Source organism: Molothrus ater, chromosome 13 (assembly GCF_012460135.2).
Source record: "Molothrus ater isolate BHLD 08-10-18 breed brown headed cowbird chromosome 13, BPBGC_Mater_1.1, whole genome shotgun sequence".
In the NCBI taxonomy this organism is placed as follows: domain Eukaryota; kingdom Metazoa; phylum Chordata; class Aves; order Passeriformes; family Icteridae; genus Molothrus; species Molothrus ater.
Genome location: NC_050490.2, coordinates 19,189,910 through 19,214,018, shown reverse-complemented (window position 1 = coordinate 19,214,018; position 24,109 = coordinate 19,189,910). Strand labels below are relative to the sequence as shown.

At 43.3% G+C, this 24,109-nt stretch overlaps 1 protein-coding gene across 1 annotated transcript in view; it reads right to left on the bottom strand.

Moving 5' to 3' along the window:
* MAP2K5 (mitogen-activated protein kinase kinase 5) overlaps window positions 1-24,109 on the bottom strand; it is a 120,167-nt gene that overhangs the window by 35,768 nt on the left and 60,290 nt on the right. Inside the window, exons 14-17 of the mRNA XM_036389455.2 lie at window positions 24,012-24,085; window positions 23,059-23,109; window positions 19,473-19,544; window positions 9,063-9,092 (exon numbers count right to left, since the gene is read on the bottom strand). Coding sequence (XP_036245348.1) covers window positions 9,063-9,092; window positions 19,473-19,544; window positions 23,059-23,109; window positions 24,012-24,085 — 227 coding nt within the window. The remainder of the gene's footprint in view (window positions 1-9,062; window positions 9,093-19,472; window positions 19,545-23,058; window positions 23,110-24,011; window positions 24,086-24,109) is intronic.

Below are 24,109 nucleotides of genomic sequence, written 5' to 3'. Positions count from 1 at the left end.
ACATATATACTGCTTTTCAAGCCTCCTTTTAGTGGCTTTTTTTAATAGAAAAACCCATCTACCTACAAATCATACAGTTATGATTTTTAAGGGAGGCTTCACACGACAACATTTATTTTCCTGTGGATTTTAAAAGCAGACAGAAGTTATTTTTCAACTGCACAAATGAGCAAAAGAGCAAAAACTAACATTGTGTCCTACTGACAAAAGCTTTAGCTCTGCCCTGATATAAAAGGTAAAGGAATATCTAAATATTCTGGTTTCCATGGGGGTTTCACCATCATTCCACAATTCCTGTGGAATTAAAGGATGATCTTCAGATATATTTCACAATTTCTTGCAAAATTGCAATTGCTGCTACTTCTGCAAGAAGTCAAAGCACCAAAACCAGTGAGAATGACCTCCCTAATTTGTTCCTGATATGCTAAACAACCTTCCCCATCCCCATCTGGGGATTTTGCAAATGGCAAACTTCAATCACTGTCACAAAACATTAGAAAAAAAAAAAAGAAGAAAATTATTTCAAAATAAAAAAGACAATTCACAACAACCTTAATATTAAATATATTCTTACAATTATATTACGCTGCTTTTCCCCGAGGTCTCCAAACAAATTTATATAAAGAGATTATTTCATCCACCATTGAACTGCAGCCACTTCTCAGAGAAATCTCTTTACCAGAGTTTAGAAACACAATTCAACAAAGTGGGCATGGAAAGCTCCACACTGTTGGAGGGATTGTGGTGACAACAACTCCTCCCAGCAATAATTTCTACACCAGGCTAGAACCAGAACACCCTGACAACAAACTCCTTGGTCAGCAGGAGTATGGACGAGGAAAATACCCCAAATTTAACAAATCGCTGTTGAGAATCTTGGAATGATTTAAGTTGGAAAAGGTCCCCAAGATGCCAGAGTCCAACCATCACCCCAAACTGTGTCTGCAGGCCTTGCTCCCAGCACCACAAAAAGTGGGTGAGGAGGACAAAGAATGGTCCAACAGACACCAGACAAAGAACTGGGCTTTGTTTCACCCAGATCTTGCTTTGTGCCACCCAAATGACAACAGAGAGGAACAGCAGGAGAACTTATTGGACACCATGGGAGAGGGAAAATGAGCACAACCGAGCGGGAAGAAAATAATGGAATCCTCTGAGGGATCCAACAAAGTCCAAACCCCCAAAAAACCACAACCACCGTGGTGGGACGTCCAGGAAGGACAGGCTGAACCACTGCAGGTGATCCCTCCTCCTTCCCTGCGCCTCAGCCTGGGCAGCCCCAGGGAGCTCTTCAGAGGAGAACCCCATCAGTCAGAAAGTCCAGGGAGACCCAAAGAACCTGGAAACAGAGCAAGGACACCACAACCACCACCCCATCCTGCATCCATGCCCATTCCACTCACAACTCCCTCCACAACTCCCAATCCTGCAGCATGGAAAACCTTTCAAGGAACAAAGCAGAGGAACCAATCTGAGGAGCTGAGAGCCTCCAGCAGCAGCAGAGTTGAAGAGCAGCAGATGAATTTCCAGCAGGATTGTCCCTGCTCCTGAGGACACCCCTGCAGGTCCCTTCTGGCTTGGAAATGAACAGGTAAAAATTGTGATTGCTGAAGTCTCTCACTTTTTGAGCCACCTAAAAAAAATTCAGATCTTCCTCTGAGGAGCTGCAAAATCAACTGTGATCACTGCAGATGTCACAATTCCAGGGACAGCTGAAAGGGAGTAACCCAGAGCAATGAAAATTGGGGTTCATCAGGGGACTTCTCTACCCACACTGAGGCACCACCATCCTCTCCTGTGTCACTGGGCTGTGTTGCACTCTCAGAATGAACCCCAAATTCCCATGGGATTGGCAGAAGAATGGAAACTCTGGACATGAGGAAACACCTGCCTAGACCTGAAAATTATTCACTCCTCATCTGGGGCTGGGGCTCCTCACTGTGCTGAGCAACCAGCACCCAGCAGAGGAGGAGATGATGATCCCACTCCTGTGGGAACACATTCCTGAGCCTCTGGCACAGCCCAAACCCTGGGCGTGCCCTGCCCTTCTCCATGAGTGCCTCCCCAGCCCTGAGGAGCAGCAATTGTTGAGAACCACAGCTCCGCTCTGAGCTCCCAGAGCTGCAGCCCTGCCCAGGGAAGGGGCAAAGGAGCACTGGGATTGTCCCTGGTCATCTCCTGGGAGGAAACTGCTCCTCATCCAGGCCAGCAGAGCCTGAGCGCTGCTGGCGCTGTCCCCTGCACCCCTGAAGTGTCCTAGGCCAGGCTGGAGCGCCCTGGGACAGTGAAGATGTCCCTGCCCATGGCAGGGGATGGGATGAGACGGTTTGAAGGTCCCTTCCAACCCAAACCAGTCTTCAATGGTGATAAAATTCCAGTAAATCCAGTATTTCCTGCTGGCTCTCCAAGGGCCACCTGAGCCACCCCAAGCACACAAATCCCCCTGCAGCCTTTCTGCCTAAGGGAAGCTCCAATCCCAGGTTTAAGGTCCCATTCAGGCAATTCCTTCATGGGCATTCACAGCAGGAACAGGATTTGGGAGAGAAGTTTCCTTCCAAGCCCTCCAGGGACATCTCCCATTCCACCAACTCAGGCAGGAGATCCTTCTAGATCTGCAAAAACACCTCTGCAGGAATTCCAGTATTTCTTGGAAAGCTGGAATGGTTTGGGTGGAAGGGACTTCAAAGCTCACCTTGTTCCACAAAAGACATAAAAAATCCTGGAATAAATTTGAGTCCTGCTCCCTCAGACTGCCTGGAATTCTTAGGATTAGAGATTTAAAAAAAATACACATCAGCCTTTCAAAATCCCAAGCCAATAAGCCACCGTTCAAACATACTCAGATCAAAATAAAAATTCCTACAAAATCATTATATTAAAACTTAGTATAAAATTTTACTGGTTACCTCCATTTCTGCACTTGACTATATTATTTAAACATTAAATTTACATTTAAAAAATATCAGGAAGATTAAGATAAAGAAATAAAATTTTTCTCCTTATATTTCAGATTCCTAAAAGACTCTTTTAAAAATTTTCTAAAATCTCTCCATTTTCCAGACATGAAAGCACCTCTGGAAAAATAAACTAAATTCGAATTTCACAGCAAGTTTCTAACAGGCAAATCAAATTCAAGTTCAAACTAATTTCTGGCTATGGAGAAAAAAAAAATAAAGCAAAAAGTATCTGAAGTAAATTATCAGGAATGATCTATGTGAAACCTATGCTAAGAAATTAGGAGGAGTTTAAAACAATAGCAGATGACTTCAAATATTGCCAGTGATTTCTGGAATATATTATAAAAGCAAAAAGATTTGCAGAAATCTATCATATTTAAGATATTACCCAACAATTTCATTCACTATTTTGGCATTAGCATTTGAACAGTGTTTAATGTCTTTTAAATGGTTCCATGTAATGATAGATCTGGAAGACAAAACATTTCTTTCTTACCAGGAAACATGCTGTAAACAACCCTCAATTTATCCTCCCCAAAGAAATGAATGCTTAAAGGATGCCTCTGCCAATGGAAAAAACAACACTAAAATGGTTATTTCGCATCCCAACTTTAACTAAATATTTTTTCCCTTGACAAGCTGCTTCCATTTAAATGAAGCCAGGCCGAATTTGGTCAATAGTATGGATTGCAGAGAACAAAAAGAACCTTAGACCGTGCTAATGCAGGGATCAGAAAGCAGCAACTTCATTTCAAGGCAGGCAATTATTTAGCAAACTAAGATACAGCAAATAAATCCACATTTTCCACGGCAAAGCTGCACGGGAGCTTCCGGAGCTGGAATTAAATCTCACTCGCAGAGACCGCGGCGAGGGCAGAACTGGCTGAGGAGAGGAGAGAAACCACAGGGAGAAAAACGAAATCCTGTGAAACCCCTCAGCTCTGGGACCAGAAATGAAAGAATAACAGTGAAAATGACGGAGGTGATAATTTCAGAAAGGGCAAGGTGTCCTGCAGGAGGACGGAGCCGCGTCCCAGGGCCGGGGCAGGCTCCTCATTGTCCCCAGCCCCGGAGCAGCAGGACCCAGCTGAGCATCCAGCCCCGAACGTTCTGCATTGTCCCTCCGAGGCTTTTCAAACCCCGGGGTCTGGGAAAAGCACAAACCTTTCCCTACCAGGAGGAGCAAAAAGCTGTTTGCTTCCACTGGTTTGTGGTTTGTTTTTTTTTTTTCCTCCCTGTGATGTTTTCTCAGGAAGCAAAGCCACGGCAGGTCCACAGCGAGCGCTTTCCTGGGCTGTAAAATTCCCCATTATCCACTTCTGCTTCCTTTGCTGTGGGATTTAAGGATGTCTCCTCCTTGAGACCAGGGATATGTCATCATTTTGTTGGACTACCAGCTCTGACAGCCTTGTCTCTCCCAGTTTGTGCTCACAGTGCTGGGAAAAGGAAGGGGGAAAAAGCTGAGAGGGGAAAAAAAAAAAATCAAGGGGAAAATCCAACTACGACTAAATTCTTCCCTAATTTATTCCTGTTATTTCTCCTGCTGCAAAAATAAACTCTGTATATAAAAAAGAGCCTTAAATTAAGGTCTCTTGCTCCCACTGCATTTTGGAATAAGTTATTTGAATCCCTGGCTGATCTATTTTAACAAATATCATCTCCCGCGTCCATCACTCCTCCTGTCTTTTTGATCTCCTTTTTCCTACTTATCATGTTCTTTATTTGAAACAGATTTTTAACAGATAATCTCTGCCGTTATAACAATATCTTGCTCGCATTTTATTCAAATAATTCTTAAAAACAGCTTAAAAAGCCGTTTGGAATAACATCAAGCTCTCCATCAATCAAACAGCAAAAATTCCGCTGGCGGTTGTATAAACATCAGATCAACTCCGACGTCTTCAAGGATTTCAGAGCAAACCATAAAAAACTCCATTAACTTCTGACAAAGAATGCAAATTAATCACAACATGGGGTGAAATGAAATTAAAGGCTCTTTTCTAATCAATGACAAGGCAGGATGAAATATTTGGTGCCGGGATGCTCCCGATTTTTTTTTATTTTATTTTATTTATTTATTATTATTATTTTTTTCCCCCCGCGTGGAAAAGGGGGATTCACCCGGGGTGGCTCTTTAGCCCTCCCCATCCCTACAGCGATCTGCTTACAAGTCGCCCCAGCTCCACAAAACACACTAATCATCCGAATCTCAGGTGCATCCAATTTGTTATTCACACTCTCCTGGTGCCAGGAAAAAAAAAAAAAAAAAAAAAGAAAAGAAAAGAAAAAAAAAAAAAGAGGAAAAAAAAAAAAAAAAAGAAAAAAAAAAGCCTGGCGTAGACAGATGCACCGGGAACCTTAAATGACAGTTTTGGCCTCCGGAAGTGCGATCGCTACAGCAAAATCTAGTACAGCCTCCAGGTGAAATGTCTGGAGCTCCATATGGAGCAGGGAAAATTAACAACAAGATGAAAATCGCTGTAGCAGCGGGGAGTCGGAATTTAACAAAAAAAAAAAAAAAAGGGAAAAAAAAAAAGGAAAGGAGGAAAAAAAAATAAAAAAGAGAGGAAAAAAAATTTTAAAGATGAGGCAAGAGAAGTAATAAATTAATGGGGTGTGAAAACATTCAAAGCTTTACAATACCAGGGGCAGTATTTGCTCAGATTTGGGGGGGAGCAGTGCGAGCAGCAGGACGGGAAGGGGAAGCACGGGATGGGAGGGGGCGGAAATGAGGGATGGGAATATTTTTGGTGCTGTTTTTCCTTTAAAAAATAAAAAAAAAAAAACAGGTCATTTTTATCTAAGTTCTTAAGAGAAGGCTGGGATTGTGTTTTCTACATGTAAAAGTCTCTTAAATGCAGCGGTGGTGGTGGCTCCTGCAGCTGCTGAATCCTGGGAGCTGAGCGCCGCCTGCTCCTTTGGAATATCTCCCCAATGGATGGGCCCTCCTTTCACACCCTGCTTTCTAGAAAGTTTGACTACAAGCTGAGAATATTTAGTGGGCAATTCCTTTCATTTCTCCTAATAAACAAGTCACTGCCCCCATTGTGGTTTTATTAGTGGAATTTCAATCTCTGGGATTCCCTGTGAGGTTTGTTCGGATCTTTGGGGGTCCAACCTTAAATTTAATTAAATATTTAAGGTGCTGTGGCCTTTTGGGGTATCTGTTTTTCCTTCCAGTTTCAAAATAATGTAAATTAAGGTGAAACTTTTAAAGGAAAATTTAAAACTTCTTTTCCTTGTGTGTCCTCCCTAAAAAGCTGGATGGGTAATGGACCAGCACCCTTGGAAAAGGGGCTTCCTTTCTTTTTTTAATATTTATGTAGAAAATAACTTCTTTCAAGGGTATTTGTGAGCACAAGCACCATTCTTATTAATTAATAGAGTGGTGCAAATAAATCCAGGATGAATTTGCTCTTAAAAACTTAATTTTGTACATTTGCTCTTAAAAACTTAATTTTGTACCCATGGAAAATCCTACAAGCATCGTTCCCTCCCACTTCCAAAGGGACTTTTATATTTTACAAAAGCACATTCCATGACCACGACAGGAAAACCAACACCAAAACAATGAAACGCACCAAAAATTCAGATATTTACTCCATTTTAGGGCTTAAGAGTTCCCTGTGCAAAGTTTTTAGAGCAGAAAAGTCAGTTCTGAGCATCACTATTTGTTATTTCCCTGCTCAGATTGCTCCCTTTTGCTGTAAGAGGCTGATTATGAAGATTATATTCTGTATATTGAGACAATATTGAGATTATGAAGATTTTATTCTCTATATAGAGACAAAAAATATAATTAGAGTTAATAATTATATATTAACTCTAAACACACCTGTAAGGAACTTTACTGACACAACAGCTGCTCTAAGTGCTTTCAAGGTAAGACTTGTAAAGATTAAATAATTACCAATAAATCAGCAAAATAGACACTTATAAAATAAAGATGTGGGAAGTCCTGCCATGAAAATATTCTACTAAAGGCCAGAAAATGAAATAATCATCCTTTAGCTTTACTGGCAGATTGCAGGATGTCCTGAATTTCCACACTGCAGCGATTTCCCCCTATAAATCTTCTTCATTTAAACTGAATTTACACACACCATTTGTCTGTGTCTTAAAAATAAAGAAAAAAGAAAAAGAAAAAAGACATTTTTTTGCAGCTGCAGCTGGAGACAAACATCCATTTGTAGGAAATCTCAGGTGTTCTCACCCACGTGGCCACACTCTCCATTTTCACAGGGAAGCAACTTGGAGGTTTTTAGGGACAAACTGAACCACACACTGATTAACTTCGTTCCCTGAATAACCCCACTGAAGTGAGGAGGAATTACTCAAGGAATGAGCAGAATCAGGCCCTCAGTAGGAAAATAATGAGATTAAAAACCCCCTATTAATTATCCCCTAACCAAAGAAGATTTCCAAGGGTTCTCCTGCACAGCAAATGCCTAAAATACATAAATTCACATAAAATCCCTCCTGAAAAGCAGTTGCTTGAAAAGCTTAATAGCCACATTTTAGAAGTTTCACCTCCTCGACTGTTTTGCATTAAAAAATATATACAATTTCATGGACTACTGCCTTGCCAAATATTCTTTCACAAACCCGATCTGCTTTTTAATTAGAACAGCAAAAAGCATCTTTAAACTTGGCAATCATGGTTTGCTCCCAGTTCAGGGAGACATTTTTGCCTGGAACCACATGGAATGTGCCCGTTCCAACCTCCTTTCCCCGTGCTCTGACACTCAAATCAGGTTTATTTTGAATTGTCCCCTCACCACTTTGGATTTTAGGTCATAAAACACCTAAACACGACCATGGAGACCCTCAGAGAGCTCCCCATGCATGGAGGGCTCTTCAACACAAGTTTCTTTTCCAAGCCTCCCCTCCAAAAACACATTTAAAATCCAGATGAAATATTCCAAGTCTATTCTCTTAATGGTGCCAGTGAACATTTTGCAGAAGAAACAAAAAAAAAAAAAAAAGTGAAAAATCAGAATATTTCCACCCAGGCGAAACCTTCCCAAGTCTGTAAAAGTGTCAGGAGAATTTGCTTAAAACAGCTTCTAAAAATGGGAGAGGGAATGAGTCCCAGCCTATTATTCAATAACCATGTTTGTGAGGCATCTGCATAATCTAACCATGCATAAATTAGTATGTGTATTACAACAGTTATTTGCATAATAATAGCAAGTTAATAGATGCTTAAAGAGCACAGACCAACACCACCTTTAAATCAGACATGCCTCCAGGCACTGCGAGCTGTAGAGACCAAGATGCAGAGAACAGTCTTCATAAAACATATGAAAACATAAAGAACCACATTCAAATAATTCATTTTTGTCCCTGGACACTTCACTTTTTTCCCCCCTCTCCTCGGAAAGAATAATTGGAGGAACTGCTGAACAGTTTGTTCCTGTGAATTCTAACATCCATCTCGAGATGAGAATTTCAAGTAATCGCCAAAGCCAGTTCTGGATTTGTTTTGTTCAGAGCTTCATGGGGTTTTTAAATGTAAAAAGTGAAATATTCCGTGGTGATGCAGAGCTCAGCATCCACCCAACCACTGCCACCAGAGATGGAAAGAGTTGTCCCAGCAGCTCCAGGTGGAAACTTAGAAAATACCAGTATTTACATCAAATACTAATATTAGGTCCTCTTCAAAGGAAGAATCTGAAGCTCCCTTAAGTATTCCATTCACATTCGATTTTTGAGGAGATTTTACACCATCATACCATCATTCAAAATTGGAATCAAAAATTAAATTATAAGGAAAGGAGCAGATGCACCTTCCTGCTTCAAAAAAAAAATGTTGTAAAGACTGGATTATTTTTTAATCTCCCAACAAAATTAACAAGATTAACATCATCATAATTTTCATTGTCTCCAGGGAAAGGAAACAGAGTTTGGAGAAGAGAAAAAGAGGGGGGCAAAAGAGAAAAAAAAATCAATAGAGACTTCTAAATGACTCCTTCCAGCTCCCACTTTTCAATTTAACAGGACAGATTTATTTGTATGTGGCTCAAATGTTCACAATTGCTCTCTGCACCTTCATACATAGGAATGAATGTCACAGTGGCAAACAGCAGTAATGAACAATCTTACCTGAGGATATGGAAACCTCCCAAGAGCAAGCTGGGAAAGGAAATAATATTTGTCTAGTTATAGAGATTTGCATGGAGGGCACATTTCCTTCAAGTGAGAAAAGTACTCAACTCTCACGATGGTAGGAATTGGAGAAATGGCAAAAAAGGGATTCTGCAGGCACAAAGAGCTGTATTTAGAATGGGCCCTCCACAACCATCACCCCTCGTTTTTCTGGGGATTTCCCTCAGTGCCACCCTTTGATGCCCAAATTCAGGCACATTTCCTTCTGGAGAGAAAAATTCTCAACTCTCACAATGGTAGAAATGGAAATGGCAAAAAAGGGATTCTGCAGGCACAAAGAGCTGTGTTCAGAATGGGTCCCTCACAAGCATCACCCCTCAGGATTTCTGGGTTTCTCCAGCCCTTTTATTTCCCTCAGTGCTGCCCTTTGGTGCCAAATTCAGGCACATTTCCTTCTGGAGAGAAAAGTCTGAACTCTCACGATGGCAGAAATGGAAATGGCAAAAAAGGGATTCTGCAGGCACAAAGAGCTGTATTCAGAATGGGTCCCTCACAAGCATCACCCCTCATTTTTCTGGGGATTTCCCTCAGTGCCAGCCTTTGATGCCCAAATTCAGGCACGTTTCCTTCAAGAGAGAAAAGTTCTCATAATGGCAGAAACAGAGAAAATGGCAAAAAAGGGATTCTGCAGACACAAAGAGCTGTATTTAGAATGGGTCCCTCACAACCCTCACCCCTCATTTTCCCCAGGATTTCTGGGTTTCTCCAGCCCTTGTGTCTCCCTCACAAGGATGCCCAGGTTCCCCAGGAGTGGAAATGAAACCAGTTCAGCCTCAGCAGGGAGGCCAAGGCGCTGCCCTTTGCTGATAATTATCTGTGATGAGCAGGCAGCTCTCTACTCCCAAAGTCCTCCCTTAACTGGCTCAGGGTAAAATCTGGGTTACAGAGCTGAGCTTGGTGTCCCTGTTGGTGACAAACCTGAGTGGGATGTGGGGAGAGACCACAGCACCCCAGGAGGAACCTCATCCTTCCTCCAGATCCACTTTTCCAGGATATCAACTCCATTTGCTGCCCCTGCTGCTTAATAAGTTAATTCAGGCATTACAGAGTAGTCCCAAAATCAACATTTTTATGGATGTTGTCTTAAAATATTCTACTGGCCATAACTAACAAACATTCCAAGAGAAATTCTTTGTACTAGGCAGGTTCTTCCACTCTCCAGCCCCAGGAGAGCTCAGCCTTTGGCCTGGGAGCCTCAGCAAAAACAGCAAATTCCTGTTGGGGGGAGACATCACCAACCCAGAGAGGAGCCCAGAGCCTCTGGGTGAGACAGATGAAACAATTTCTTGGGGGGGTTACTGCTAAATGAAGCTTTCACAATATTGAGACTTCAAAACTCTTGTCCAGGGGAGGCCCCGGAGCTGCTGCAGGGCCGGAGCCAGGCTGGGAGAGCTGGGAATGTTCCCCTGGAGAAGGGAAGGATCCAGGGAGAGCTCAGGGCCTGAAGGGGCTCCAGGAGAGCTGGAGAGGGACTGGGGACAAGGGAGGCAGGGACAGGACACAGGGAATGGCTTCAGAGTGGGAAAGTGGAGATTTAGATGGGATATTGGAAGCAATTCCTGGCTGTGAGGGTGGGCAGGCCCTGGCACAGGGTGCCCAGAGCAGCTGTGGCTGCCCCTGGATCCCTGAATGTCCAAGGTCAGGCTGGACAGGGCTTGGAGCAGCCTGGGACAGTGGGAGGTGTCCCTGCCCAGATGATCTTGAAGGTCCCTTTCACCCCAAAGCATTTTGAATTCCCTGATCATTCCCATCTCAGCAAAGTCACTTGGGTCACTCTCATGGTAGGCCCTGAAAAATGCTGGTACAGAGTTCAACAAAGACCCTTCATTTTCTGTTGTGGGGCTACTAAAACCCATCCTTTACCACCTTCTCCTCTTTTGGGAGCCCCATACTCCTGCCCCAAGCAGAAATCTGAGATCCTGAAGAGCTGTGCTGTTGGGACAGTCTAGAAATAAACCCATCAATGTCCAACAGTTTTCCATGAATGGAAGCAGAGTAAGTTCTGATTTTTCAATGAAGAACAGTGAAACACTCCAGACAGAACAAGCAGATAATGATGGTTCTGTGCACAGAGCATCTTTCTGCACATGTTATTTAAAAAAACAATCCCTGCCTCACAGATGACTCCAAACAAAGCATTTCCATTCCCACTGACCACCCCAGGCTCAGCAGGGGCTCCAAGGCAGCAGAAAAAATGGGGAAAAGAACCAGACACAAATACAGAGTGAATAAAGGAGCACTGAAGGACCCCAAAATGCATCAGCAACAAGTTCTTTGGAGGGTGTTAAAAGGAAACATTTCTCAGTGAAGCTGAGAGCTGAAACACACAGGGCCAGCTCCTGTGCCACTTCTGCATCCCCTGCACCACCACTGCATCCATCTGCTCAGAATTCCTCCCTGCAACATTGTCAAGGTATTATAAATTAAGAAACTTAGCAAAGAGTCTGTAATCTTCCCCGAAATAGCCTGCAGATATGTCACTGTACTAAATGTGTTTCAGATTTAATGAAGCTTTAATGTCCTTTTTAATTTTGCCTGTTTCTGTATCACCAGGGGTCGAGCGAGGCAATCAGCACTCGAGAGGGTGGTTTGGTTTAAAACTAGGAAAAACTCATTTGCTTATGAGTTGCACTGTATTTTCTTAATTAAATTTACTAAGTAAAACGGTTTAAGTTCAGCCAACCAGTGACCTCTGGGTGCAGATATAGATTTATAAAAAGTGTCACAGTTAAAGTAAGATTAAAAAAAAAAAACAACAAACCAAACAACAAACAGATGAGAGATTCACCACAAGGATTTTCAAACTATCATTTGTCTCAAGGAAGTCACAGGAACACATGGAACAAGCCCAGTGCAGGATGGAAAAACCAAAACCCACCAAATTAACACGCTGTCCAAAACTTCTCTGCATTTAAAGGATGAAACTCCAGAACCTGCAACTCTTTTAGGGTACTTTAACAAAAATACAATATTCCAATTTAAATTAGGTGCATTTGGGAACTGATCAGTGTTTTATGTCTGGACATTGAGGAGGGAAGGGAATGCCTGAAATTCAGGGAGCTGATTCCCATTTCCCCATGGATCCCTTCCCAATGGTTGGATTTGATGATCTTGTGCTCTTTTCCAACACAAGAACTGTAAAAACCTCATTCTCAAAAGCCCAGTGACCTGCAGTGGCAGAATGGCGTGGAAACAGAAACGAGAGGGGGATCAATCACCAACAATTATGCCAGGAAAACACTTTCTCACCTCATTTCACCCCGGAGCAGCTCCATGGAGGAGTTTTTTGGGGTGTGGGTGTGCGTTTTTAGAACAGTTACTTTTTCAAACACAGAGGTGGCTCAGGAGAGCAATTAAAGCAGCTCAGGGAGGTTGTGTCCTGAGAAAGAGCCTCCCCCAAGGCCTGGCCAGGGGATGGGTGGGTGGGATGCACCAGCAGATTTCAAACCAGCACTGGATAAACTGAGAAATAACCCCAGATTACGGAATAACAGAGGTGCAGTGGGCGTGTGTGTACTGACTTCTACCAAACTATAGAAAATTTTTAATTTAAAAAAAAATCAAAATTTCAAATGATTACATGTTGATTCAGGAAGAACCTCTGGACTGAGCACCAGAAGCAGGGCTAGAAAGCAACTAAAACCTGCTCTTGAATACTCTTAAGGTACAGATAAACGAACCCAAAATTCAAATCACTTGTTGAAATAATGCAATTTGCCACTGTAGAACTGAAAAGGGAAATCAGAAATCCCCCCCTTACACATCACTTCCTCCAGCTCACTTCTTCCTTGCCTGCTGCACATTGTGAATAAAATTACAGCAGCAGCTCTGTCTGGATCCTGCTTGGAAAGTGGCTGAGGGAAGGAAGTTCAAAACATATTTTTAGGACACTCAAGCAATAAAGTTTCCCACTTAGATTATTGTCGATGTTGTGCAAGTTGTTTTTTAATTTACAGTTACACTGGAGAGCAGGGGATGCTTTTATTCTTAATTTAGGCACATTCCATGTTTCTCAGCATAACTGCAAATTGAAAATAAGCGCTGGCAATATCGCCAGTGATGGAGCTGAAGGAGGACTTTATAGTCTGAAATGTTCTAAAATTTGTTCTTAATTACCTCGTGCACATTTTACACAATTAAATTTCCATCCCAGGATTTTGCATTTAGATTGTGCACTGCAGTTAAACCCTCATTTTCTGGAAAAAGCAGCCGCCACTCCGCCGCGCTCAAACTTTCAAAAGCAGACTTAACTACTGGATAACACAAAATTCCCCAGGTGAAATTCCATTCCAAGACCAATTTATACATTCCTAGATAGATGGGCTTCAAATCACCTGAACCTCTGCAGGGTACGGACCCTAATAAATATTAAATACCTCAAAAAACTACTCCAAGATTTTTCTTCTCCTCCTAATATCAATTCTGCTGTCCTCGTATTGCAGAGGGTTTTTTTTAAAAAAAAAAAAAACCAAAAGGATATAACAGCAATTTAGCAGAGTTAAAGTGCTTCTGAGGTTAAACTGACAACAAAGAGGAACAGAAACACAAAGCATCTTGAAGTAGGGTTTCAATTAAATGTGCAGGATTTAGTAATGCAGGGCCCCGACAAAAAAAAAAAAAAAAAAAAAAAAGAGAGAGAAAAAAAAGAGTTACAAATTAATTTAATCTTCTGCCTATAGTTTGCAGCTGCACTCCAAAGTGTCTGGGGCTTAAGAACAAAGCCTTGCAAGGCCTGGGAGTGAGGAAAGCTTCAATTTTTAATGTATAAGGCCATTAGCTGATAACTTGTGGAATCTGCGACCCCTGCGGAGGGGCAGGAGCGGCGGCGCAGACGGATGAAGTGACAGATTTGTTGTTGGTGGCCAGGGCTGGGAGGGGGGAAGGTTATTACCACCACCAGAAAAATGCCCTAATAACCTTTGGGACATTCCTTGGCTTGAGCAGATGAGTTCCAGCTCCGTCTCGGAGTAAAAAAAAAAAAAAAAAAAAATTAAAAATCAAAGCTTAATTCGCCTTAATTAAAGATAATTAGTTTCACTTTGATTTCTTTTAAATATGAACTACAGCAAATGCACTGCCAGCTCAAGGCTGCAGACAATCAGGGTTAAATTGCACATTTCTGCCTGGCCACAAATCCTGGATATTAGCAGCCTTTTACTGCTGCATCTTCAAAGGTGACACCGGGAATGGCAGCGCCTTCTCCGAAGGGACAAAGGTGGGCCAGGGCTTTCCAGGGAAATTGTCAGGAGCAAAATCTCCACAAGTGCTCCAGGAGGGTTAATTTGATTCCCTGCTCGAGCAGAGAGGCTTCCTGCTTGGCTGTCTGCTGGGTTTAAATTCGGTACAAAAAGGGAGAAATGGGTTAAATGTGGCTGTGCTGGTGGAAACGCAGCTCAGCTTCTGCTCTCCTCCAGCTCTGCTGGAGCGAGGGCTCATCTGCCAGGACAGGCCACTAAATCGTGGGAAAAGGCCTCATTTTTTGACTCTTCAAAAGTAGAAGCAACTACAGAGTAAGAACAGGAAACAATACATAGAGTGATAGAATCCTGGAACGGTTTGGTGGGAAGGGACCTTCTAAGGATCCTCTAGTCCATCCTACCATGGGCAGGGACATCTTCTGCCATCCCAGGCTGCTCCAAGCCCTGTCCAACCTGGCCTGGGACATTCCAGGCATCCAGGGGCAGCCACAGCTTCTGAGCCAGGGCCTCACTTACACATAAAAACATATATAACATATTCCGTTCTATACATTAAATAACCTCACATATAAAACACCAATTCCAAACACCCAGAGCTGATGCCATGCCTTAATTGTCCCCTCACCCCTCAGCCTGGGTGGAGAACTGGATTATTTATTTCCCTGCCCACAGCGGCCTAGGAGCAATTGCTGAGCAACAATGATCCATCGAGGTCTCAACCCGTGCAAACTGTACCTAAACTTCCACTTTATTGCAGCTTAGTTCACAATCTTCACCTAATATAGGGTTACATCCCAGAGCAGCAGGCGGATAAATCATCCTGGAATATTACTCTGGCTAAGTTTAGCTGGGAGTGGAGCATATGTGCTTCCGAGTCACTGAAGCACAGGCCCATAAAATACACTAATTACTGGAAGTTCTGGTCACTGAGTGATTGATAGCGCTCTGCCAGGCAACTTCCCCGGCTGCAGCTCATGTGAGGGGCCTCCCCCAGCACACAGCAATTATTAATTCATGGCCCAACCCTCAGGCACTGCTCCCTCCACTCCCAGTCCCACCAGCAGCAGGCTGGACATGGTCTGTCCCCACCCCGGTGCGTGATGGAGGTGGGAGAGGAATCACAGGGAACGGGCTCTGCTTGGAGAAATCACCCCAAACAGCTCCAGGGAGTGAAATAATCAAAATACAGGGCAGCTTTTTTGCCCGAGAAGGAGTTTGTGAAGTGCATCGTTCCACGTGGAATGGCTGAGACTCCATAAATATTCCTCAATAAGGAGGATTCGGGTGCTGAGAGGGCTGGGCACGTGACGGCTCCTTGTGCCTGGCTGAGCACGAGGAGTTGTCACCAAGTCCCCAACATCACAGCACCAGGGTCCCTAAAACCTGACAGCAACCAGGTGAGGCTCCTTGCAACCACATCAACAACAAAAAGCTTTTTTTACATCCTTGTTTTCCTTCATCCTAAAGGGAAGGTGTTACCTTTCTCCACCTCGAGGCTGTTTCTTCCAGACCACTACAAAAATGAGGCTGTACCACCAAGATCTGGGGTTCAGATTCTTCCTTCGCCACCTCCAATCACAGAATCCTTTAAGCTGGAGAAGACCTTGAAGAGCATCAAGTGCAGCTATTGCCACCACCAGACCCTGTCCCTGAGCACCACAGCTGCAGCCTGGCTCAGGTGAGGGGTGACCCGATCAGAGAGCACCCCCAGAGCAGTGAAATCCTGCAGAGCCTCCCTCAGGCGGGCTCACAGTCCTGACCTGGAGCCACTCTCACTGCCAAGCTGCTGAGATGTAACTGATCCCACATCTCAGGCTGCTCAGGAGGAGATCTGAAACCTCCCCCTCCTTGACAGAGTCTTGACTCCAGTTTTATGCAGCCAAACCTCCTCAACACTGAAGAGCTTTTAGAGAACCATCTCCAAGCACAGCTGCTTTCCTTGGAGCATCCTCTTCCCGCCCCTTCCTCCTCCTCTCTGTGGGCTGAGTGAGCTCTTCTGCAGCTCCCTCTGTGCCCCCAGCCCGAGTGGGATGAAGGGTCTGAGCTCAGCACTCTGGCAGTGCTCAGCTGTGCCTGAAGTACCAAGGAAGGCACATTTGTTGGATTATTCCTGATTTTCCTGTGTCTGGGAATGCACACAACCACTGAAAATGGCCGATGGCTTCTTGAGAGATTGCTAAGAACCCTTGAAAGCTCCTGCAAATACACAGCTACTGAGAACTCTGGTTACCAAACACTTAAAAAATCCTCAGTCTGGGAGTTTTAAGAACTGATATTAAAGAACTAATATATAAGAGCTATTATTAAAACTGATGCACAAATTCCTTTTCTCTGGGGGAGACAACAGAGAATTTTCTCTCCAATTTTCAAAGGAGACCTAGAACACAGAGGGCAGTGGGAAGCAGAGACAGGAAGTGATACAGAAGGAGGAGCAAAAAGCCAAGCCCAGGAGCTTCTACCTGCAAAATTGACTTGGTTTTGGGCATTAGCAAATTGCTTTCACTTCCTGAATTTAAATGTAACACCAACTCTATCTGGAGATAAAATGATAAATATCACAGAATCCCAGGAGCTTGGGAAGGACCTTGAAGTTCATTTCCCAAGGGCAGGGAACCTTCCACCATCCCAGGCTGCTCCAGACCCATCCAACCAGCCTTGCTGCTGCTATTAAACCCCAGGCAGATGGATTTTATCCTCCCTTGGATGTTTTAAAGTTCACCTGTGGATTACAGCTAGGACCAGAGTCATATTGGAGACTAACAAGAAATATTGGGCAATTTAATTTCTCCTCCCGTGCAGGACATGGCTCTTGGAGAGAGGGAATGGGTTCCAGGGCTCAGCCAGCCCCAGCCCAGCCTGGATGTGTTTTATGGCTGAGTTATAAACCCTGAAAAACAGCTTTTAGAAATGAAAATGCTGACACAGTGGTCAGTGTAGTGACAGCAGTGGCACGGGTTTAAATTGAACTTGCTTTGTCAAGCCAAGAGCACTTAAATAAAACACGGGGAAACCTCATGGAAACACACAAACTATTTGTGGTGGAACACTTCTAAACAGTTTTTCTGGGTTAGGGATTAAATTCCATTCCCTTCAGAAAAATCCTGAAGGAAGAAAGAAACTCAAAGAAAACAAAGTAACAAAAAAGATTATGATAATAATAATGATTATAGTAATAATCTATAATAATAATGATTATATAGCTGCAGCTCTAGTTTCATTATATTTTAATTTAATTTTTAATTTATTTTTTTATTTCTGAGGGGATGACTGAGCACCCTCAGACCCCTCTTGCCTCAAAGGGAACACAAACACTCCCCATCTCTCAAAGCTTAGCCAGGACTCCCATCCCAGACTCTTCCCTCTCTCCTCCCAGCTTTTTTGGGGCAGTTTCCTCAACCTCCCAAATAACACTCCCACCTCTCATCACACGCAGCTTTGCAGCAAAGAAATTCCAGAGCTTTTAAGGGCTCAGGAGAGCATTAGAGAAAATGAGAAGATTTACTGACAATTTTACATCCTCACCTGCCAGCACAGCCCTTGCTGCCTCCATCCCACCTGGTATTTCTTTAAAATCAACGTGCTGCTAACACCCAGGTGTGGGGCTGGAGCACAGCTTCACTGAGTGCAGATGATTTTAAATCCTGCAACAAACACCAGCAAAACTTCCCCCTTTTAACAGCAACAAGAGTGCCTCCACTCCCAATCCCCACGTCAATAGGGTGTTACTTTAATGACAGTGACCTTGTGTGGCTCCTGGAGCACCTTCTTCACCTTTCTGGAGGCATTTTTCTAAGGCACTGTCCTTGTTTTCATCATTTAACATCACTCAGAGCACTTCAATCAAGCTGCTGCTGCTGCTGCTGGGAGAGATCTCGGAGGAGCAGCTGACAAACCAATTAACAAAGCACCCAGACCCAAACTGGATCCTGCACATCTGGCTCAGGAGAAACCCCTGGAAGGGAGGGAGAGGAGAGCTGGCAAGGTGTAAAACCAGAGGAGGGAATGCAAACGAAAGGAGTTTTACCAATAAAATTCAGCCTGCACGTGGAATTGATGAGCAGCCAAGTTAGCCACTAACAACCCTAAAATAAACTCCAAACATCTTGTGGTGATCACTGAGCTGCTGGGGCACAGCTTTTAAATCAGCAAAGGAACTGGGAAACGCTTTATTTATCAAGTCCTGGGTTTACACCACTCTTTTTATCACCCACACCACCTTCCTGGAGTACAACCTCAGCCCTTTTTTGGCTGGAGTTATTTACAGAGTGCATGAAATTGGTCTGTATCTCTCCCAAAGTCCTGAGGGAGGGCTCTCCAGCACCACAAACCATTCAAACGTGCAGTGAAACAAATGAAGGGCCCTCCCTCCATTGCTCCCCCTGGGACACATCAAACTGTGTCACCCTGCCACTCAGGGCTGGCTCCAGTGACACTGATCCACCCCACCTGCAAGCACTGACCCAGCACTCACCGTCTACATTTTGGTTAAAAGGGGTTTGGCAAGAATTTGTTGTGTGAGAATGTAAAAATGGCTCAGTTTGGGGCTGCAAAACGTGAAATGTGCCAAGATGCAGAGGGCCAGCACTGAGACTGCTCAACTTCACCTTGTGCTAAAAATATTGGTTACAGTTTCACTTAAAGGTATGCCCAGCTTCACCTGAAAGAGAGGGGAAAGAGAGGGGAAAGAGAGGGGAAAGAAAAAGAAAACAAAAAAAGAGGAAAAGGAGGAAAAAGGGAGGAAAAAGGGAGGAAAAAGGGAGGAAAAAGGGAGGGAAAAAGGAGGGAAAAGGAGGGGAAAAGGAGGGGAAAAGGAGGGGAAAAGGAGGGGAAAAGGAGGGGAAAAGGAGGGGAAAAGGAGGGGAAAAGGAGGGGAAAAGGAGGGGAAAAGGAGGGGAAAAGGAGGGGAAAAGGAGGGGAAAAGGAGGGGAAAAGGAGGGGAAAGCCTCAACACACCAGGCCCTACCTCCTACCCCAACATGGAGTTTTATTTAAGACCTCAAATGAACAAACCCATTCTAAATACAGCCCAAATTAGCAACAGGAAAAAGCACGTGAATATACAGGGAACTCAAAGAATAAACCAAGGTTAAATTGAAATATTGTGATGTTATTTTTGATGTAAGAGTTAATGTGAGAGCTCTCTGCATACCTCCATGAAGGAAATGCCCAGGCTCCACACATCCGAGTGAATCCCGTACTGCTCCCCTGAAATCCTCTCAGGCTGTGGAGAAAAGCAGAGGAACAGCTCTTGAGCCTTGCAGGCACCCAGGGATCCTGCTCCAAAGCTGCTCCAGGGCAAGGCACGGGAAAAATCACAGGATCCTGGAATGTTCTGAGTTGGGAGGGATCAAATTCCAGCTCCTGGCCCTGCACAGGCATCCCAAAATCCCACCCTGGGAGCGTTGGCCAAACACTCCCCATTCCCTGGGGAGCCTGGGCTGTGCCCCAACACCCTCTGGGGGAGGAAACTTTTCTAAAATCCAATTAAAGCTGCCCTGGCCCAGCTCCAGCCCTTCCCCAGGCTCTATCACCGACCCCAGAGCAGAGATTGGAGCTGCCCCGTGGGAAGTGGAGACACCAAAAAAACCACCAAGATGCTCCAAAGCTTCCCTGGCAGGGAGCAAATCCAGGGAAATTCAGGAATTCTTCAGGAAATTCTGGGTCCTTGCAAGGCTGGCCTTGGATTTGTGTTGTGGTTGTTTAATCCAAGGGCCCGTGCACGTGAGCAAAGCACAAGGTCAAGCTGAGAGAATCCAGTTTTCCACTTCCCTCCCCAAAATCCAGGCACCACAACAAGGAAAAAATTCCCAGCGTGGAGTCAAGAGGTTGAGGAATAACCACAGTTAAAAAGCCAAATTACTGAAGCCAAAAGAATCACCACATGGTGGCAACTTCATTTTATATACTTCTTAATTTTGGGCTTTTTGACCTGTAGGGAAAAAAAAAAAAAAGAAAAGAAGAAAAAAAGCCCCTGCTCCAAACTATTAATAGCAGGTTTAATGCTTCATGAAATGGAGTGCTGTAAAAAATATCTGCTGGTTTTTACTTGAAAGCTACAATTTAAGCATTTCCAAGGTCAAGTACAGCATGAAATGCAACAATAAAAGGCTCCCTGAGACTCCTCTCCCCACTGTGCTGTTAATGCACCTGTCTGGGCCAGCCACCTACAAAGGATTTTCACTCTTTAATAATCCAGAGACCTTTGTTAGAAAACAAACTCCCAAATTAGTGCCACTCCAATGTGTTTTTGGATGTTTACCCTGCGCTGCTACTCCCAGGTCAGGAGCTTTTATCGCAGCGTGAATGTTAAATAAAAACCACACTGCTGCCCATACTCCTGCTAAAAACAACCTTCCAAAATCCCCCCCACCAAAAAAATCCCCACAATTTCACCAAATTGACCAAATCTCACTTGTGAGTGACCCCGAAATCTTATTTTATTGTTTTTGAATTCATTGAGTATAATTAACCTGGGTCAGCACATTTAGAAATGTTTGCAACAGCATCGTGGGATTTTTTTGAGCTGATAAATTTTTATACTGACATATTTTTATAGAGACATATTTTTATACTAACAAATACCCTCACAAAGGTGCAGATGTGCAGCCAAGAGTAATTTTATAACGTGATATGGGATGTGCTAACCTGGCCCAAGCAAGGTGCCAACATCCACCCCATTGTTTTATACCCTTCCCAAGCCACCAAATGAGATTTATAATTCATATTATGCAATATTAAATTGTTTATTCTTAAAGTTCAAGCTCTAAACAGCAAGTTGCAGTGAGGAACTGTGGGTTCACAAAAGATAAGGGCCAAGAAATCAGCTTTTTAAACAAAAGATGGATTTAAAAGTACAGAAAAGAAGAGGAAAATAGGAATAACAGATGCATCAAGGTTGCAACACATGGATCACTCTAAATACACAGCCCAAGGTATCTTCTCTTTTAAATTTCTAGAACTGATTATTTTTTAATCCAATTTTTTCCTATATAAAATGCTGATGAAATTATTTTAAGAAAATGTGTTTTGGTTGGAAATTTTAATTTCTCAATCAAAAAGCCTTTTTTGTTTTCAAAAAAAAACCCCAGAAAATCAAAAAGCCTTTTCTTTTTTTACAAAGAAAACCTCAATTTTTTCAAGAGTTTCAAATTCACTGCCAGCCTGCCAAGTGGGTGAAGCAAAGCTTGTGACCTTCATTATTTTTTTGAGGGCTTGCCTGGAAATTTGATGACAAACAAATGACTCAATCAAGAAGCAAAGTGATGTTAACACAGAAAATCAGATCGAGCACATTTTGAGCTTAAACTTCTGTTTCACAATCAAGAGATGGAGGCATCACATCCATCCAGAAAGGCAAAAAAAGCAATTTATTTAATGCACACCTGGGAAAGAGAGCTGTAATCTTGGTTTGGGCACTAAAAGCATAATACAATTTAATTCTCAGCCCTGCTTAAGACCAGTTGGAAGCAACAGCTGAGCTGGAAAAGTTGATTAATTTGAAGCTGTTTCTTTGTCTGGATCTCTGTGTTCCAGCTCTTTTTTTATCTCTATTTTTTACTTAAAAACCCCCATTTTTCTGCTATTCTGAAGTATTTATTTTCTGCTGTTTCTGAGCGTTCTGATGACACAGGACAGCCCAAGTCTTTCTAGGATGGTGACTTGAGCCTTTCAGAAGCCACACAATGAGCTCAAGTGGAAAAGCACTTAGCAAATAAATGGGAACCCTGACAAGAAAATCAGAAAAAAATACCTGAAAGCGATTAAAGGTCATGGATTTCTCCCTCCCCTTCCCTGAGGTTTGAAAAACACGAGCACCAACCACTTTGTGCTGTTTATATTTTTATTTTAAACCAGCAGAGCACTTCTTTTCTCAGCAATATCAGGAGCAGTTTGCTCAAAGGATTTTATTGGCCAAAATAAGAGTTCAGAAAGTGCTTTAAAAACTGAGGCTGTGGAGTTTTCACATCTGCAATGGGGAACTGAAAAGGATCCAATGGATCTGATGGAAAATCCGCTCTGATTTGTACTGAGAAATTTTCTGCAGAACAATTTGTGCAGAAAATCCACTCTGATTTGCTCAGGCTGGCACTTGGCAGCTCTGAACCCAAACCCTGCTCCAAATGATGCATCCTTAGCAATGTGCTGAAAAAATCTAAAAAAAAAAAAAGGGAATTTAGGGGCTTTAATGTACAGGAACAGGACAAAAGTGGTCTTGTGTTAACAAAGACTGACCAAAATTTGTACTGAGAAGTGGAAGTACTGATGGCTTTCTTGAGCTAAAAACTTGCATTTTAATGCCCTGATGTTATTAATCCCAATGTTTTTAGGTTCAAATTTCCATGGGGTGTTTTAGGAATGCCCACCAACCTCTGCACAATGCTTCCCTAAATTCCAGCACTCCCAAAACCTGGATGGTTTGGGGCTGTCAGTGATCTGCAGAGAGCCACAAGCTGTGAGTGAAAAACTGGTTTTTTTTTCCACGTCCAACTGGCTTCTCTTTGTTCCCAGTTATCACAAGGAGCAAAACCAACAGAAAATATATTTAAAAAAGCCACTTTTCCACTATTCCTCCTCCCTCTCAGCAAGAAGAAGTAGAGTTGTCCCACAGAATGGAGCCAGGGGATGGGAAGAGATGGAGATGTGAGGATTGATTCAGGATATCTCCTGCACTGAACAGAGCAAGAGTGAGGACAAATAATTCCACGGAAATGTTATTCCTGCATCACTCCACTTACCGCCATGTAAGCATTTGTTCCAACATACGTCTTGGCTATGGAATTCACCAGCTATCAGACAAAACAGGCTGTTAGAACAATATAAAGATAATGTGGAAATAAAATGGGCAATTATTCCTCATTTAACCTACAATCATCATCCCTATAAATCAACTAAAAATTATGTAAAAAAGGGAAGGGATTTATCCGCCAAGGCGTTAAAAATGATTAAATCTCGCCTGGGTTGGGGAATGAGGATTCCAATTTAAGCAAGCACTGCATTACAGTTTATGGCAGATAACCTTAAACAATTGTGTTAAACAGGATACTGCTCGTTTTAGTACCCCAAACCAGTCTGATATAAAAAGTGAATTAGGAGGAAGCAGGATTGAGCACACTCATTTTTCAGTCAGATGTGAATAAAGCCCCAATTCATCCCTTAAACACTGGAGGGACAACAGAGCCTGCCAGCCCATAATACAAGGCTGACCTTCTCTTTGGGCCTCGTGTTTGGCTGAGAGGAAAAGGTGCTGAAATTCAAATCAACAGCACAGCGAGCTCATGGGTCACTAGCAGAGAAGTCCTCCAGGGAGGCCCAAAATGGAAATTAATTAAAATTTGTGCTGCACATTGTCAAAGCCCACCACTATTGTTGCTCCCAATATTAATTTTTATTGTGGGCCAGTTGGGCTCCCCAGACACGTCTCTTGCTCTGCCCTCCCTTTTGTCTGGGCAAAAGGCTCCCAGATCAAAGCTGCATTTCAATGAAGTTTGCTATTCGTAAGTAGTAATTACAATATCAGCAGTTTTTACTGTCATTAAACAATGAACAATCATATTCAGATGGAGGAAAAGTCGCCCAGAGATTAAAAATGAAAAGGGCTGTCCCAGCAGAGAGGGGATTGCTGTGGGGCTGCCAGGTGATTTGGACACCAGGAGGGGAATGGGGGGAGATGCAAAGGGGGGGGATTTACCTGGGTGCTGACCCCAAAGTCACAGAGCTTCACCTGGCCCCGGGTGTTCACCAGCATGTTGGAGGGCTTCACATCTGTTTGGGGGAAAATCTGCATTA